General features: G+C 43.0%; 2 protein-coding genes across 5 annotated transcripts; one reads left to right on the top strand and one right to left on the bottom strand.

Moving 5' to 3' along the window:
- Positions 1-72: 72 nt before the first annotated feature.
- On the bottom strand, positions 73-6,180 carry trmt44 (tRNA methyltransferase 44 homolog). Of its 3 annotated transcripts, XM_086103934.1 has the most exons (12): positions 5,796-5,923; positions 5,627-5,688; positions 5,050-5,173; positions 4,492-4,711; positions 4,300-4,368; positions 4,103-4,210; positions 3,084-3,155; positions 2,798-2,904; positions 2,533-2,716; positions 2,087-2,372; positions 971-1,087; positions 73-846 (listed from the first exon to the last, which is right to left on the bottom strand). In XM_086103934.1, the coding sequence occupies exons 3-12, from the start codon at positions 5,115-5,117 to the stop codon at positions 611-613; spliced, it is 1,467 nt and encodes a 488-aa protein (XP_085960060.1). In that variant the 5' UTR covers positions 5,118-5,173; positions 5,627-5,688; positions 5,796-5,923; the 3' UTR covers positions 73-610. The 3 variants fall into 3 exon arrangements, with proteins under 3 accessions (XP_085960060.1, XP_085960051.1, XP_085960042.1); XM_086103925.1 differs by having other exon boundaries at positions 5,627-6,179; XM_086103916.1 differs by having other exon boundaries at positions 2,533-2,904; positions 5,627-6,180.
- A 4,874-nt stretch (positions 6,181-11,054) lies between these two features.
- LOC147209014 (decapping and exoribonuclease protein-like) lies at positions 11,055-16,289 on the top strand. 2 transcript variants are annotated; one of them, XM_086103908.1, is made up of 7 exons: positions 11,055-11,225; positions 11,929-12,238; positions 13,215-13,444; positions 14,214-14,433; positions 14,690-14,825; positions 14,886-14,980; positions 15,342-16,289. In XM_086103908.1, exons 2-7 carry the CDS (start codon positions 11,943-11,945, stop codon positions 15,448-15,450), a joined length of 1,086 nt encoding a protein of 361 aa, XP_085960034.1. In that variant the 5' UTR covers positions 11,055-11,225; positions 11,929-11,942; the 3' UTR covers positions 15,451-16,289. The 2 variants fall into 2 exon arrangements, with proteins under 2 accessions (XP_085960034.1, XP_085960025.1); XM_086103899.1 differs by having other exon boundaries at positions 14,690-14,980.
- Positions 16,290-19,123: the final 2,834 nt, after the last annotated feature.

Raw genomic sequence — 19,123 nt, 5'->3', positions numbered from 1 at the left:
CACCAAATTCACACTCTACACTACGCCAGCTTTCAAATGAGACCCCCTATGAAAAATGAGGTTGGCAAAAACTTGATACAATTTCACTTTAAAATGTCCAATATTTACCAACAGATTCACCTGAGTTTGCAAAATGATGACTTCTCAAGTTACCATTTTAAAAAAAGAAATATGTACTATAGCTCACCAAGAAAAAAAAATTGTAATGTTACCAGAAAAAAAGTCAGTTTTACCAGAATGAAATTGTCCTTTGTGACAAAAGTCAAAACGTTACCAGAATTAAGTTGGAGAATCATAAGAAAAAAAGTCAGAACTTTGCAAAAAAAAAAAAGAACAAGTGGGAGGAAGTAATTCGACGTCACAAAGCCAGAACATTATCAGAACAAATGTTGGAATTGAACACAAATTGAGACGTATATTTTCTTGAGTATTAATTTTGCAAGAAAAACTGCCAGGATTGAATTGTCCTTTCTCAAAAAAACAAACAAAAAAAAACGACTCAAAACATCTGAGAATAAAAGGGCATTCCAAGCAAAACGTTGAAAGCCAACGGCAAAACACTTGGTGGTAAGGCGAGAAAAAGTCAAACCGCATTTGAATGATGCAAAGCTCAAAGGTGCTTATTTGCCTTGTTCCTCCCAGGTCTGGTGGACGCTCGCAACTCCTCAAGTCCGTGAGCAAAAGTGCACTTTTCGGCCAGAAGGGGGCAGCCCTGAGGGTGGTGGCGGTCAAACCAGCACGGGCGCGTTTTAAGGGCGCCGGGCGACAAAGCCGCCTTCCTCTTACCATTCGTCCTCTGGGGCCTTGCGTCCCGCCAGTCTCGGATGCGCACTGTTCCGCCTTCCACTGAAAGACAAATTGGAGCTCCTGCTGCAATTCCACACGACTTGTGAAAGAAATCTCAAGTGCAATCAGGATAAATTAAAAGATTTCACCGGCCTGTGACAAATGTGACGTGTGCTGAGAGTACCTTGAAAAACTTGATGGTTATTCTTGAGTAGCGTCTGCAGGCCACCGCATTCGTTCTTGAGCTGCTTGAGCGTGTCCTGAGGCAAAAGCGCCGCCACCTCTCCCACACACAAGCTCCCTGAAAGCAAAAGGCATGGCTCAGTGGGTAAAGTGGTCGTTTGCCAATGCAGAGGTTGGTGGTTCGATCCCTGCCCGTTTGCCACCATGTCAAAGTGGCCTTGAGCAAGATGTTGAACGCTCCATTGCTCCCGATGTTGCGTCATCTATTGGATGAATGAGGTAACAGCGTACAGCACTTTCAGGATCCGATGTTGAAAAGCACTATATTTGTGGCAGCCCGTTTACCATTTGGCAACAAACACAAAATCAACATTTGTACCAACTTACCGTATTTTCCACGCTAAAAGACGCACTGGATTATGAGGCGCACCTTCAGTGAATGGCCTATTTTGTAATTTTTTTCATATATTGGATGCACAGCACTAAAAGACGCAATCTACAATGCATCCAGTAGATGGAGCTACGCTCAAGGAAATGTACACACGTGGTTCAACCAATCAGCGCCAACGCAACCAGCCATCACAGATCAAAGAAGCTTTTAACAAATGACAACAGCTAAGATAGCTCAGCTGTTGAGTGGCGCTGCAACAGAACGATCAAATGTCAGTAAAAAATAAAGCAGCGACACAGTTCACTTAACCAACAGCAAGTTATAACATTGACTCGTTAACAGTGAACTCTCTTGCCTCTGCTCTATTTCCGTTTTCAACTGCGTAACCCGATCGGCTTAAGTTTGAACTCTGCGTTGTAAGCACGTCTCTAGCAAGGAGCCATTTTAGGGTCGACATATTACCGTAATAACCATACACAGGGCGCATCGGATTTGAAGGCGCGCTGTGAGCTTTTAAGAAAATGGAAGGCTTTTAGCTATGCCTTTTAGTGCGGAATATACGGTCATGACATTCCATGAGGAAAAACTTACATTAAGTTGCATTTTCACCTCCGAAATGTAACAATAAAGTCGCAGTGCTAAAACAGAGAAACAATTCCACTCCAGGCCGCCAATTTATTTATGTCCGGCCTTTTCATCCACAGACTGCCCTCGATGTTTGTTTACCTCCTCGCTTCCAGTCCCCGCAGGACGGGCACTCCTCGGACATTCCCAGAAGGGCCTCGGCCACGCGTAGCACGACGCCGTCCACCAGATCCCGAGAAAGCGCCATGCAGTTGCGCACCGTTTCCGTTCGCTCGCGAGGCCGGAAACCCGTTTCCCAGCCACCCCCGGGATCCCCGCCGTCGCCTTCGGATGCGGCGCGGCGGCTTCGGATGAAACCGGCTCGCCGATCCTCCGCCCAAGCTTCCTCGCTCGCCTCGTACGTGCGTCTCTTTCCCAGCAAGCATACCTGCACGCAAAACAATTAAAAGCCATTCAGGACAAAAACATTTGACTTGATTCTCAGTCCGGCCAAAATTAGAGAAAAAAAAAATCTATGTACTGTATATAGTGAAAATAAAAAAATGTCTCCATGCTATATTTGGCACTTTTTAGGTTTTGCAGCATACCCGTTTGGTGGAGGGAATCCTGAGGCAGTCCTGTAGCGTGTGGAAGCCGCTGACTCGGCTCACTTCGTCAATGAAGTCGATGTATTCCTTGTACTGAGACTTTTGGCTGTCCCGCCGGCGGTACTTTCCGAAAAAGTCGAAGAAGCAACAAGGGAGGACGAAGTAGCGACATGTGCACGATGACCTGCAAAAGCACACCAATGCCGTCGAACCTTCATCCAGAAGTCCCATCGCTCCGAACCAAAGTCGAAAATCAACGACTCGCCTGGCTGCCATGATGGGGATCCACGGCGTCAGCTCGTCTGAGTGGTTCCCGATCAGCCAGTCCGTCTCCGGGAACAAGAAGTTCTCGCCGGGGGTGATGGCTTCCTCCTAAAAAAAAAAAAAAAACAGCAGAAAATGGAACTTAGGGAAAACATCAGGCTGCTCTGTCCAGCGCTTCACGCTGCCAAACTGAAATCCTTAATAGGTTGGGAACATGCTTTTATGATGGATATGATCATTATGATATGCAATCAATCACATTGCAAAGTCAACTTCTTCTTGCTCACCTGCAGCACAGTGTCGGGGCCGTACATGTCCCAGATCTTCCGCTTACGGACATCAATCCCCTTTCCAGGGTGCTGCAATAGCAAAAAACAAACCAAATAAATATATATCTGTCCCAATTCTAATAGAATAAAGTTGCAATGTTGTCAGGGTGACGTGATTTGACCAGAATAAAGCTGTAACCAAAATGCATTGTACCTTGAATCCTAATTTTACAGGACAAAAGTCAGAAAATTACAAGAAAAAAAGTCCAAAAAGTCCAAGAAAGTTTTCTCACATTGTTAAGAAAAAGTCTACAATACACAAGAATAAAGTCATAACATGACAAAAAATATATATAAATCGGAACTTCAGTTAAAAAAAAAGTCAAAATTGCGGAAAAAGTCAGAAGTAACCAAAAATAATAATAATAATGTAAAAAAAAAAAAGTCCCTATTTCACAAAGGTAAAGTTGTAATTTAGTCAGAATAAAAGGTGGAATATTACAAGAAAAAAAAGCCAATCCATTTCAACAAATTAGTTATACGCAGTACAAAAACGTCAATAAGCCAAGGGGAAAGAAGGAGAAACCTCAGATTTTACGGAATAAATACTAAATGTTAGACAAGAAAAATAATCTCAATTGGAGGAGAACGTAACAGTAATTTCAAAAAAATGAATAGGAATACATTTTTGGCATTATATTAAAAAAAGTGGACAAATAAAGCTTGTAAATGGAATGAAACATCACAAGATCGATTTGTTATTGTAGTGAAATATTACAGAAAAAAGGAACAATCCATGCAACAAAAAAAAGAAGCACTTTTTAAGAACAAGTCATCGACTTACATTAATAAATAAATGATACACTATAAAAAGTCAGACATGTTGAAGTAAAAAGTATGAGTAAGGAACATGATAAAACAGATAATTGTTTAAAAAAAAAGTCAAGGAATATGACAATACATTTTAGGAGACCAGACTTGACATTTCAGAGATTTAAATCCTCCATTGGCCCAAAAAGGGAAAGTGTGTAGCTCACCCCTTCGTTGGCGAGGATGTGCACCAGGAGTCCGTTACCGCAACCCAAGTCCACGAAGGACTGGCGGACGTCCACGTCGTGTTCCGCCCGCTCCTCGGACCAAAGCACCTGCGGCAGCGGTGGTGAGGGTTTGTTTAAAAAAAAAAAAAAAAAAAGATGCTCAAGTCCAACCTGTGGATATGAATGGACGCACCCACCAGGAGATACGTAGCGATGGCGACGTCTTCATATACAAATTTCTCCGGATCCGTCACCTCGGGCCACACCTCAAGTTGCCAAACCACCGGAAAAAAAGTTGTAAAAAAATGTTTTTTGTTCGAACATTACAATATTCTTAAAATATAATGACTTTATTCTCATGTTGTCTTTTTTTTTTTTTAACTCTTCACCTTGACCATGGCCTTGTACTTGTCCTTGAGCCTTTGGTACGTCAGGCTGTACTTCTCGACTGGCAGCAGCGACAAGGTGTTGGGGAAATGGCCGCTCTTGCACGCGACGGCCCAGCCCAGCAGTTTGGACAGCAGGTTCCCCGCCAGCCAGGCCATCTTGGGGTAGGCCACGCCGTCCGAGTACCACGCCTCCGCCGTCCTCACGTGCAGCTCCAACGCCCTAACAGGCATCATCTTCAGCAACATTTAGCTACTACTGTGGGGGAGGCCCTTATTTGTCTATAAAAGTCATAATATGTGCAAAGACGGAGGATAAATCGTATGACAGCACTGTTAGAATTTGACAAAGAAGTAGTAAAATGTCATTAAGTCAGAAAAATTGTGTCACACTTTAAATATTAATAAAATGAGAATAAAGTTATTAAAAAGGGGGAGGGGGAATCCTAATTTCATGACCAAACGCCTGAACATTACAGTCTGACTCTTATGAAGGGCCTCCTGCCTCATAGATGCCCGATACCCTCTGGAGTTGAGTGTGGTGAAAACATGGCCACTGACCATTGGCCGGAGTCGGAGTCCACCTGGCACAGCTTGATGCTGTAAATGTTGTCCTTCTTCACAGACATCTGCCTCGCTTCAGACTCCTCGAAGGGAACAAACGTCACCTGCTGTCCGTCCAAGTCTACGACAAAGACGAGATGACACCAGGAAGTCAACAAGATATCAACAAGATGGCAAGAAGGGAACAAAACAACAGCAAGACAAGGTGACGAGAAATCAAGTGGTCGACAGTACAGCAACACAATAAAACCATGAAGAAGAGGACAACAAGAACCACAAGACAAAGATACAAGAAGTCAGTACGAGATGGCAACAAAAAGTCAATTGGAAAACGAGAAGTAGACAAGAATATAATAAGACGAAAAATCAACAGGAACACCTCAAGAAGTCAACAAAAAGGTAAAAACGACAAGACAAGAGACAACAAGTTTAGGACACGAAGTCAACAAGACGAGACGTCACCAAGAGGAGGTCAACAGAACAAGAAGATAACAACAAAAAACACGGCAAGACAAGGCAGCGACAAGAAGTCAAGTGGTCGTTGTTTAGCCGTGCCTCTGACTCCATCTTTTACCTTTAACAACGACCTCTTTCTGTTTGCCTGTGCCATATATGTCGATTTTGGGGATAAAGGTCCTAACATGAGAGGAGAGACGTGTTCGGTGAGTGCCGTGGCTGCCGCTGAGCCAAGCCAGCACATCCTGCGGCAGTAACCGCAGTGCTTCTTCATCACCCTCCACAACCTCGGTCTCCTGGACGCCGCACAGGCGCTTGTTGACGACGTGAGGTTTCTTTATCCACACGTCCACGGCTGACCAGAAACCATCAAGGAGGGTTTCGCAATCCGCCGGAAATCTGACTTCAAATCGTTTGAGCATGGTTGAGAGTCTACGACGCTACTCCGGAAACACGCGTTTACGAACAGCGAGATAATTTAGAGATTTTTTTTAACAAATAAAAACGTCCGCTTCTTTATTTGATTGACAAAAACAGTGTGGGGTATTGATTGAATAATTAAATATATCTTAGCGCTAAAAGTGAATAAATAAAACTGAAAACAAGTTCTCCACCGAACAAAATTGTTGTTTTTGTTGCAGAATCTTTGTCCCCGTGTGATGACGCGCCCCAGCGTAAGAACCGAAGAGGGCGGGGTTTATCGACCAGAACATGTGCTGAAATTACGCCACTCTGCTACCACAAGAGAGCGCTCGAGCAACGTGGGAAAACATAACGTCCTTTTCGATAGTCTCAATGGAGTGTTTTACGTAGTGTTTCGCGTACTGTCGTGTTTTCCAAAATTAACAAGAAACTGGTGTTTTAATTAAAAATAATAATAATACATATCAAGTCAAGTCAGCTTTTATTATCAAATATGCTCTATGTGTAACATATAGCACAGATGAAATTACTTTCCTCTCTCAACCACAGTGCAAACATGTAGTGCATTGACCACACACAGCTAATATTTACGTAAAAAAAAGTAAAAAAGACATAAATATAATTCATAAATAAAACAAGAGTAATTTGAGACGCGTGTTAACGAACCTAACCCTATGTTTAGTCGGAATGCTCAGAAAGGTGTACTTTGTGAGGCGTAGAACTGTTGCTTAAACAACAATAAACTTATTCAAGCTGTTAATCCCTTTTTAAAATCTCACTTTGTCCACTACAAATTCTGAAATGTATTAAATGAATCATCATTGTCGCTGCATGATGACGTACCGCAAGGTTTGAAAAGAGGGTGAAACGATAGTTCGATTTGTTGTGAAATACTCATGAAGTGTGTATTCTGCTAATGTTCAGTCATGCTGTATAACTGTCCCGTCCGCAGCGTAGGCCCAACTCGGGAACGACCTCCAAGCGGTGTTGGGCGTGCCTTCGGGCTAGGAACAGTTCCCAGTCAACAGCCGGCAACTGGGTCTGCAGGTACCCGGGTCGCTGTGGCTTTAGGAGCCGCTTTGGGACCCAGGAGGTTGCTCAACTCAACTCAACTGTATTTATAGAGCACTTTCAAACGGCCATCGCGGCATGTACATGGAGCAAATGAACATATACAACAAACAGTAAAGCAAATCGGTAATAAAGATGGTAGAAAGCACCAAACAGCAAAACCAAGAACAAATCTAAGTCATGCTGAGTCAAATGCCAAAGAATACAAGTGAGCTTTGGGGCAACAACAACAACAACAACAACAACAACAACAACAACAATCCGCAGCGTAGGTTGGCGTCCTTGAAGCAATCATCACTTGAAATTGGAACACTCCCTACTGGAGACCTTGTAGCGACGCACAAACATTGTGGAACCCCCGCGTTGTTCGTGCCAGAGACCCTCATCGTTTTGCCCCCCACCCCCCAGCCCCCGCGGCGTCTTCGGCACAAGATAAGAAACGGTTTAGTAGAAACGAAAGTTCTGATGTCACCTCTTGTGTTTCGGTACCGCCCTTCTGATAATATACAGGAAATATGATGCGAATCCCTTCCTTCTTTGCGCTCGTGACCACCGCAGCCATTGTCTGTAAACCGCGGGTGCCCGGAATATTTCTGTTATTAAAAACTTCGAAGAAACTGTTCGTCGACTCCAGCCTGTATTTGGATGACCAACATCCTCCTCGTCTGAAATTCAACAAACATGCGAGGGAAAGAAGGCCACTTTCCCCCAACACTCATTACATACAGTATCAAACGTTTGCCAAGTCATTGTTTTTTTCCTGAATTTTATATTAACTGTAATCGCTCGTTTAATGTATCATCTGGAAAGAGGGGGGGGGGTGAGCACCTCAACACCAGTTTCACTCATGGACACAATATTGGGCGGACATTTTTGTGGACTCATGCCCCAAATGGAAGCGAAATCGGCCTTCCTCATCTAATGGTTACATTAGATATAGGTTATCTATATGCTAATTCGTCTGAGGTACAGTATACGTGAGGAATAAACATTTCGAGATAGAGAATACCGAAGTGTGTTTTAAGTTTTCATTTATTGCCACTGTGCTTCTTTCGAAAGGGACTCCTCAGATTTAGATTGGAAATGGCTTTGTGAGCGTTTGTTTCACATCAGTTGGATAATCTTATTTGTTTTTGGAGGGCTCGTCTGTAGCTTTCAAAGTCAAGGGTCAAGGTCATCTTTATTGTCAAATATGCTTTATGTATGACATGCAGCATAGATGAAATTTCTTCCTCTCAATCCTCAGTGCAAACATGCAAACAGATGGGAGGGAAACTAAGTCTGACTACTATGCTATAAAAGTTCCTGAGAAACACACACGGATGCTGCATCGGCTGTCTTTGCCATGCACATAATTAGTTGCTTGTTTATTCCTTATGTTTCATTTCTGTGAAATGGGGAGGGACCAGAGACGGCGTGTACGTGTTGATCAGAGCATCAGGCCCAGCCATATCTGAGATAATTAAGGAAAAAGGTTCACCACCCAGTCCTCTGGCAGACAATGTAAGGGAATTATGTATTTCTTCATTGGCCCTAATCCATCCATCCATCCATTGTCCAAACCGCTTAATCCTCACTAGGGTCGCAGGGGGTGCTGGAGTCGATCCCAGCCGTCTTCGGGCAGTAGTTGGGGGACACCCTGAACCGGTCGCCAGCCAATCGCAGGGCACACAGAGACGAACAACCACGCGCACTCACACTCACAACGAGGGACAATTTAGCGTGTTCAATCAGCCTGCCATGCATGTTTTTGGAACGTGGTAGGAAACCGGAGTACCCGGAGAAAACCCACACAGGCCGGGGAGAACATGCAAACTCCACACAGGGAGGCCGGAGCTGGAATTGGACCCGGTACCTCTGCACTGTGAAGTCTACATGCTAACCACTGGACCACCGGGCCGCTGGCCCTAATCCTCTTCCGTACATTAGTCACGAATTCAAGACACCGCAGGAATCAGAGGAATCAGAAAATTTAGTGAGCCTTCATTTACAAGTAACTGGTAAGTTGTCTGAAAAATAATGTCCACTCATTTGGTAATAACAAAACCAAAAAGCCCACAGGTAAAAATGTTATATACTTGTATGTGATATGATTTATTTTACAGACGATCAACCTGTTGTTTGTGCATCTGCCTCCATCACAACAGAACAATGTCTGATCAACTTTCAATGAAAGTTCTTCAGGTGTGAGATCATATGCTGACTCTTCATCCAAAGTTGTAACTGGCTCAGGAAGACAGTCCTCGCACTCTGAAGCAGTGTTTTTGTCTGTGGAGTCCTCGTGTGAATAAATGCTTGCGAGAACTGCAGATCATTTTCTTGAAAAGGAACGGAGAGTAGAATTCACGTATAAATAAACGGACACATTTTATGATGTAGGCCGAAATTGAGCTTCCCCCCCATGTCAGACCAGCATCCGCCACTGGTGTACAAGTAATTATACGTACCGGTACATACATTTATTCAGTCAAAAAGTGTACTTGTGACTTACAAACAACTTTCTAAACATCCCGTGACCTTTTGGCTCTTTTCTCCTGAAACACATGATGTCCTCCTCTATCGCAGCATCACTGCGTCCAACCTCACCTGCCTGTTCCTCTTTTTTTCTTTTATTTATTTTTTATTTTCAACATACATACCGAAATTCCCTCTTCAACTAGTTGAAAAATGAAGCTTAACTGGTGGTAGGATGTCTCCTTATAATTACACTAGATGCCGTACAAAGCCCTTACACAGAGAAAAACTAGAAGATGAAACAAACATGATGCCATGAGTCGTGCCAAGAGTCGCGCTTATCTAAACACACATGCAAAGATTAGTAAAGCGCACGTTATCATCGCGGACCAGAAAGACCTGCCGGCTCATCTCGACTGAAACACATGATGACCACCTCTTTTGCAGCATCACCGTGACCAATCTCTCCTGCATGCTGATATTGTCAAGGGTCAATGTCATCTTTATTGTCAAATATGCTTTATGTATGACATGCAGCATAAATGAAATTTCTTCCTCTCAATCCTCAGTGCATATATGTATGCAAACATGCTGTGCATTAAACACACACAGCTAAGAAAGGATAGCAGCTACACTGTATAAAAACGACATGTAATCTGAACAGTATAGACAACATAAACAATATAAACAGCATAAACAACAACATAAGCAATGGCGGTTGTGGCTATTGTGGGTAGAGTGAGGTAGTGCATTGTATACACTTCATCATCAAATCAGTCTGTTCAGTCTGTCAAGTGGGTTGGCTGCAGGAATTTTGAAGGTCCAGCAGGTGGCAGTGGTCAGCGACACAGTATCAGCACAGTATCAACACAGTGTGTCATTGTGTCGACACGCCTCATGAGGCCTCATGGACCCATCACTACAATATACATTCACCCAAAGACCGGTCCGCGCGCTATTCACTAATTTGGGCATGTCTAGACGTTTGGGTGCGTATCCAGCGCCCCCAAATGCCCGTGCGCAAAGGTGTCGGCTTTTGAAGTCCACAGTTATCACGTCGAATCAACAATTTGGAAACGAAGTGTTGTAGAACATGAAAAGACGTGGGTGGTCAACACTCGCCTGAAGCTCCCGGGGGAGTGGGGGGGATTCAGAAATGAGGACCTTCATCAGACACACGACGAGGTCATTTTTGGTGTGTGTCGCTGTCAACTTTAAATTAAACCTTTTCTGTGAGACGGAGGGTTACTTTTTTGGTGCCGTTCCTTCTTTAGATGCGTTCTCCCATATTGTAATGAGCGAAGGGGTGGCGTTGCAGACCGACAGCGGTACAATGGGGACTATTAGGGAGAAGTGATTCCATTCAGGTCTTGTGAATTCCCTTTGGATGAATGGGGAAAAGACAGCAAAAATCTTGTTGTTTGGGGTGGGGGGTTCAAGTTGTCTCACGGGGCAAAAACAGTTTGCGTGTTCGTGTGTGTGTGTGTGTGTGAGTGTGCTTGTGTGTGTGAGTGGGTGTGTGTTTTGAAGGAAAAATGGGCAGGGTTTCCTTTGAAAGTGAAACTCAATTTAACTCAACTGTATTTATAGAGACAGCCATCGCTGCTTCCAAAGTGCTGTACATGGAGCAACTAACAAACAGTCCATAATTCCTGTGGTGTCTTGAATTCATGAGTAATAAAACCGAAATTTCGCTGGAGCAAAAACCAAACCAAGTCTTGACAGCGCTGTTGGGATCGTCCCACTCTCACACTCGGTTCCTGGATCAGGTGAGAGTTTTTTCTTTTTTAAAGGCTTGAATTTTTGTTGATAGAGCATAAAATTAATCAAATATACTTTTTAATAATTGGTTTCAACAAATAGGTGGGATTTGGTTTTCATGATGTTCTCACTTTATGATTTGATATGATTTACAGACAAATGTTTGTGGTGAAAAGCTCAGAAAATCTGGCAATGAATATTCAGTGGTTGTAAATGTAGGTCCACCGGTACTGATCCAGGATGAGAAGATGAAAATGCTCAGTTATTATTTGAAGCAGTTGCGATTTACTTGGGGGGGATGTTTTTTTTCCTTATATATTTTTTCTTTTGTAATTTTTATTTGTTGATGTTTTTTTAGTTTATTTTAGAAAAAGAAATGTTAACATTTACATCCAGCCCACATTGTAAACCTGGGCGGGATCAGCCAGCAGCGTTGGGGACCGCTGATTTAAAGCACAGTTATTAGTTCATAAGTACCTTCAGGATGTTAACTAAACACACACTTGGATTAGAATGCCTCTATTGTTGAATAAGACGACACTTTTATTGGATTTGGGATGAACCGCAAATGCGCCAAAACCTTGACAAGTGAACTTAATTTGACCTCTAAACTTTTAAATGCACCAGTCCAACTGATCAGTGTTTCGATTCTTTCCTCTATAGCCTTCGTTTTTGTTTTTGTTTTTTCATTTGGAGTTCTCTCACTTTCAGACACATTGTACGCTATGATTTTGAGTGCCAGAAAGGAGTTGTATGAAAGATGCTCGCCTCCATTCGAAGAGCGAGTGGAGGAAGGTTCCTTCTCCCTCGACACGGAGTGGCGATTCCACCGTGACAAGAGTCAGATGAGATACTTTGTGGAACCTGACGAGACAACAAATTTTGACCTGAGGAACGGCTACAGTGACCGCGACATACAGGGAGATGAGAACTTCATAAAAACTCTGGAACACATCCTGCAATGGATCTTGGCCAACAAGTTGGAACTCATGCAGAGGATGGCTGCATCGTCCGTGTCGTCGTAAGTTACGACAGAGATGCCTTGAGATACGAGTCACGATGATGTGAGATACGAGCAGTCGTTCGGCCAATTATTTTTTTTCTCCGCTTTAGAATTGTGGGCAAAAATTTTGAGAGATGAGCACTTTTACTCATGGAAGTTTACTGTCCAACGAAAAAAATGATTAATCAATTTATAACAACCACATAGCTGAATGCGAACAAGCAATGCAAAACTCCATTGACAGGCTAATGAATAGCATCAGTCTCAAGGGGCTTTCACAACGGATATTTGAACTCAGTAACAACAAATAGTGTACCCATACGGAAATCTAACAACACTCAAAAGCGTATATTCTTTATCACAGGCAAAGAATGACCATCACAAAGGCCCAACCGATTAATCAGACGGACGATGTTCTATATTTTATAATCTTTTTATTTTATGCATTAACACATTACAATGTAAGACAAAGATAATGACGTTCAAACACCCACGACCCCCTCCCCAAAAAAAAACCACACACTTGGGCAAAAAACAAACAAAAAAACAAAAAAAGGCCAATTTTTAATGTTTTTTTTTCTCAGTTGTAAAGTTAAACAAATACTTGAGGACAAAGTATTGAGTCATATTTTTATAGTTGCATGTGTTAAGGGACCAAAAAAGTTATTTCACTTTTTTTTTTTCATTAATGGGCCGTTCGGAACCTTATTCTGTAAGTATCAAACTCGGTCAGGCCTCAATTATGACTGCGGCTAGATGAAAAGCTGTTTCCGTCTACATGTACGTTCGATTTAGCTTGTTTTATACTGCCCCCAAGTGTCCAAGGTGACACCAGGAGGAGAAGCAAAATGCTTATTGGAGTGAAGCAACTCATTTCAAGAGGGAAATTTGGTTTTCAGCTCATGCTACCAATTGAACTCGTATTTCAAGGCACCACATTACCCCGACTTTTTGCTTTGACACCAATAACGTTTTTCATTTTTTTTCTCCCCAGAGCTTCAGCTGACTTTGACTTTGTAACATCGCGAGGCCGTTTGACCAAAGTTTTCTGCACACCTTACGATGATGAATCTGAGTGGTCGCTTGCCGTCACCAAGTTCCAAGGAGTATTTTACATCAACGAAGTGGAAACTGAAAGTGCTTGCTGTTACCGACAGAAACGCACCGATAGTCACAAAGAGAATATGTACTGGGGGTACATGTTTAAGCAGTACATGCGCGCAGGTAGAACTTGCACGGTTTGTAGTCGCGTGTGTTGGAATGATTTTGTTTACATCACTCACAAAAAAAAAGGCTGTAAGTGAAATCCGCAGCATAGAAATACCCTTTCTAAATACCTTAAATGAAAAAATGCCCAAGGCATGTTTTCATAGAATTTATGGCACATTTTCTTTTAGGGTTCTCTAAACACACATAAGATAAACACACAAAAATATTGTACAACTCGTGAATTAATCGACCTGTTGACAGAAAACAAATCCGGATTTTATCCATAATTTATTTCACAACATACAGTATATTGATAATCCTGGCCAAAGATGTACACACATTCTCAAATGAATCTACAGCCATCACTTTGAGTCGGCGTAAAACACAGGATTGAAGAGGATTGATGTTCAATAATCTTCAGTAAAAAATAAATAGGGTGATCCGAAACCCTTGGATACATTGAAAACTCAGCAAACCTCCACGAACAACCCAGGTTAAATTTAGCTCCTCCTGAACACACAAAGCTTGTCTCTCTTCAAGATATATTACTTCGCCATCATTCCTTGACTCGGCAATTCCCATTAAGAAAGGACATTGGCGGTGTCTTGTGGCATTTTACTGCACTTTTTGTTTTCATATGCGAACAGGTGAATTTCTAAATAGTGAAAATAGAATATACGAGGGATTACTCTGAGTAATTATTATTCAGTTGCTCAACACTGGTGACCAAACTGTTTTGTAATGTTGAGTAAACAATTTTTGCCTCACTCCTCCCCACTCAAAGACGAAGTTGACGGCGTGCCTGATTCGACTGGCGTGGTCAACTACAATGAGGCCTTCTGCAGCGTGGTCAGAACTCGTCTTTCGGACCACAGGCTGCTGTTCTCCGGCGAGGTGGACTGCCGGGACAGAGATCCGAACGCTCCGGCTCCTCCTGCCTGCTATGTGGAGCTCAAGATATCAAGAGAGATAAACACAGTCAAAAAGCGGAGCAAATTCCACAGGTTTGTCAAGAATAATCGCAGTGGTGCCACTAAATCAGATTTTCCATATTTTGTGAGGAAGTGGTCAGATCGCAGAGACATCGAGTCATGCATTCAACCCTCACTGCAAATTCCAAGTCTTGGCTTTTTCACGTTTTTGATTCAAGGATGAAGGATGTCATCTGACACAAGTGTACTTTGACCTCGATAGAACAAGACACAATTTTGAGATTTAGCGACCTCTTGTGGGTGGTCTCTGGGATTTTCTTCTCATCAGGTTCAAGTTACTCAAGTGGTGGGCACAGTCCTTCCTCCTCGGAGTACCTCGCATCGTGGTCGGCTTCAGCAATGACAACGGGCGTGTCTTGTCTGTGCGGACTTATCGAACTGCTGAAATTCCACAGCTGGTTCAGGTATACTTCTTGTTTTACAAGAGAAGCAGACCCACAAAGTGCTTTGTGACTTTTGTGCAGGGTGAGTTCTTGGCTTGGAAGCCAGAAGTCTGCATGAACTTCTGCAGCGACTTCCTGTCTTTTGTCAAGCGTGTGGTGATCGAAGACGACCCTCAGTGAGTTCCCAGTCCAAGTACTTTCTTTCACTTGTGTGAATGCTGAAGACCATTTGCATATCGCTGGCGCCGGGCCGTAAAAACTCCTGTGTCAAAATTTGGTAGGTTTTCACGAATATTTTTTTCACAAATCCGTACTCGTGTTTGTCAGTGCGTGTGTGTGCAATTATCATTACAAATTGTACCTAACTACAGGGCAAGATGTAAAGTCCCCATTCATTTTATTCTCACATTCCACATACCTAATTCAATGATATCACTATGCAGGCCTGGTCAGCTCTTCAGCATGCATGTAAAATTTCTACAGAAATAGCAAATCCTTTTTTTTCTCCATTCAAACAATTAATTTCTGTTCTTCCAGTGTGGTGTATCTGTTTTCCCGGAAAGCACGCAGTAGCGTGACCTTCATTGTATACAGGAACTCCCCTTATTCCTTCCTGCCTGACTGGTACGTGACGGAAATGAGATAAAGGGAGTCACACCACCTTCATTTCATATTTATTGAAACGATGCATGCTAAATAGCAAAGTTGAACCGCCATAAAATTTGCAATGCTTAGTGGCTTACAAGTGAAAGCAATTTTTCCCATATGAAAATGATGTGAAGGGAACGAATTCCAGGATCACTGCCGCAAGCTTAAAACCTTTATTAACAGTACAATTGTGTTTCACTGTCGCGCGATTCGGGCGGCCCGGTAGTCCAGTGGTTAGCACGTCGGCTTCACAGTGCAGAGGTACCGGGTTCGATTCCAGCTCCGGCCTCCCTGTGTGGAGTTTGCATGTTCTCCCCGGGCCTGCGTGGATTTTCTCCGGGTGCTCCGGTTTCCTCCCACATTCCAAAAACATGCATGGCAGGCTGATTGAACACTCAAAATTGTCCCTAGGTGTGAGTGTGAGCATGGATGGTTGTTCGTCTCTGTGTGCCATGCGATTGACTGGCAACCGATTCAGGGTGTCCCCCGCCTACTGCCCGGAGACAGCTGGGATGGGCTCCAGCACACCCCGCGACCCTTGTGAGGATTAAGCGGTTCGGAAAATGGATGGATGGATGGATGTCGCGCGATTCGAAAATTGTATTATAAAGCAAACGTAAAGTCAAACTACTCACCTGACAGAAACGTAATGGAGAGACAATAGGATGGTGTGATGGATTTTCAAGTTGAACTGATGATGAATTATGAAACCAAGTATGTCTGTCAGCAGTTACCATTTAGGTGACATCGCTTTTATTTAATGGCTGTGGTTTTTTTTTGTTACGCTTTCAATCTGTGTATCAGTGTGTTCGATGAAATAAATAACTGCTGAGGAAATAGTGTGTTGTCCTTCTTCCAAGCTACGAAATTGTCATGATTCGGTTTGGGACCAACAGGTGGCACCGTAGGGCTCCCCCTGCAGCTGCACACCTGTTGGTCGTTAGGTAATTAGTTCTACAAAAGGACTCCCACCCGAACATTCATCGCCGGGTCATTGTTGCGCTTTGCTGCTGTCACGTTTGTTTGTCTGTCATGTTTAGGTCATGTTTCTGTTATTGATAGTTTTGAGCTTCAGTCATGGTTTTTGTTTGATACGTTGGACTTTGTTTGTTTAGGATTTAATTTTCTGTGTTTTATCAATACACGTCTTCAACTACACCCTGCTCCTCCCTCTTGCCTGCTTTTTGAGGTCCACCACCACCTCGCAAACGCGGCAGAAATAAATCTCCAGTCTCAGAATTGTAATCAATTTTTTTTTTTTTTTAAATTTCACACCGATCATCCTGGCCAAGATAGCACACCTGCCCTGGTGATGTGGGCAGATGATAAGCGAAATCTATGAGCAAAATGGTATCATGTTTAAAGTTTAATTTAATTTGGGCGTGTCTAGACGTTTGGGTGCGTATCCAGCGCCCCCAAATGCCCGTGCGCAAAGGTGTCGGCTTTTGAAGTCCACAGTTATCACGTCAAAGCAAGGGGGCGAACAGATGGAAGAAATCTCGACTCGGTCACAAAGTGGGAATCAACAATTTGGGAACAAAGTGTTGTAGAACATGAAAAGACGGTTTGGGAATGGCTGTCGCGCCCGTTCGGACATTTGTCATCTTGCGAAGTCTGCAACTTGCTGATTCAGGTGTCAACATATCTGTGGTTCAAATCTTAAACCAAGGTAATCAGATCACTCCCGAGGGGCCGGACCAGGGGCGTGGTATGCAAATATCGGGGGCAGTGTTTTTCTTGTATTTTGCATATGTAAACAATAAAAGTCCGACGGGAGGACAAGGAACTCTAAGAGTGACCACGGGGCACCAACCGTCGTTCGCCCTCAGAGATCCTCTTCCGCCGTCAAAAGGACAATCTTCCCTGTGTGTCGAGTCATTTGCTTAACTTTCTCAGAGAAAAACTCTTGACAGCAGATAACTGACCACTCTCTGGGAATGACACGTGACAGGCTAGCTTTGTACACAGGCTGGTTCTCAGTCATCTCCAGCCTTTGCTCCTCCAACTTTGTCGACTTCTACACCGTCAACACATTGAAGAGGCTGACTGTCACAGGGCAAAGACCTGCTCATGGGCATCATATCAGGCGAAACGCAAACGGCTGTGTGATGCTGGGAAATTTTGCCAAACAAATTTGTCCCATGCCGAAACCATAATTGCGTCAATGGAAACCATTTGTCGCTGTTGCTCATGCAGGGGCGGTGAATGTGATACTAACAATGCCCATGTGGGTGGTCAACACACGTCTGAAGCTCGGGGGGGGGGGGGGGCAAATTCAGAAATGAGGACCTTCATCAGACACACTACAAGGTTATTTTTGGTGTGTGTAGCAAAAAGTCGGGGTAATGTGGTGCCTTGAAATATGAGTTCAATTAGGAGCATGAGCTGAAAACCAAATTTCCCTCTTGAAATGAGTTGCTTCACTCCAATAAGCATTTTGCTTCTCCTCCTGGTGTCACCTTGTCCACTTGGGGGCAGTATAAAACAAGCTAAATCGAATGTACATGGAGACGGAAACAGCTTTTCATCTAGCCGCAGTCATAATTGAGGCCTGACCGAGTTTGATACTTACAGAATAAGGTTCCGAATGGCCCATTAATGAAAAAAAAATGTAATGAATAAAATAACATTTTTGGTCCCTTAACACATGCAACTATAAAAATATGAATCAATACTTTGTCCTCAAGAATTTGATTAACTTTACGTGTTAATACATAAAATAAAAAGATGATAAAATATTGAATATCGTCCGGCTGATTAATCGTTTGGGCCTTTGTGATAGTCATTCTTTGCCTGTGATAAAGAATATACGCTTTTGAGTGTTTAGAGTATCCATATGGGTACACTATTTGTTGTTACTGGGTTCAAATATATAAATAAAGCACCGTGAGACTGATGCTATTCATTAGCTTGTCAATGGAGTTTTGCATCGCTTGTTCGCATTCAGCTATGTGGACTTAAGCAACGTGGTTGTTATGAATTGTTATACAATTTTTTTAGTTGGATAGTAAACTTCCGTGAGTAAAGGTGCTCATCTCTCAAAATTTTTGCTCACAATTCTAAAGCGGGGAAAAATAATAATTGGCCGAACGACTGCTTGTATCTCACATCATCGTCACTCGTATCTCAAGGCATCTCTGTCGTAATTTACGACGACACGTATGATGCAGCCGTCCTCTGCATGAGTTTCGAATTGTGATATTATTTTGGCAACCTTGTTTTTTTTTTTCTTCATCGGCCCTAATCCTCTTCCGTAATTTGTCAGACAACAGAACACAACACCTTAAATTCCCTACCAAGGCAGCCAAGCACTTGTAATGCGAGAAATTAAAAAAAAAAAAACAATTCCTACACGCTGGAAGTGTCAAGGTGAAACCAAACTTCCTGTTAGCCCCAGAAACCGCTTATCTCGACCTGAAAATAGCAAGGTTGCACAATAAACCCGTTGGCTTACATCATTCTAAAAAACTAAAATTATTTTTAGCCCAGGGGCTATAGGGCCCCGCCCGTATTGTAAGTGTTTATTATTGCCCCTTTTCCACTGTAAAAAGAAAACCACCATTCAGTCAGGTGAGGTGGAGCGACTGTGACAGGAAGTGCAAAGTTCAGGAAAATCTGGCTTGCTGCAGAGTGCATACAAACACGTCAGACTGTTAAAAAAAAAAAATCCT

Source organism: Hippocampus guttulatus, chromosome 2, assembly GCF_054856545.1.
Source record: "Hippocampus guttulatus isolate MCC_2025c chromosome 2, RoL_Hgut_1.0, whole genome shotgun sequence".
NCBI classification, from domain to species: domain Eukaryota; kingdom Metazoa; phylum Chordata; class Actinopteri; order Syngnathiformes; family Syngnathidae; genus Hippocampus; species Hippocampus guttulatus.
Note: the sequence above shows the minus strand (reverse complement) of the source record. Positions and strands in the feature narration are given on the sequence as shown.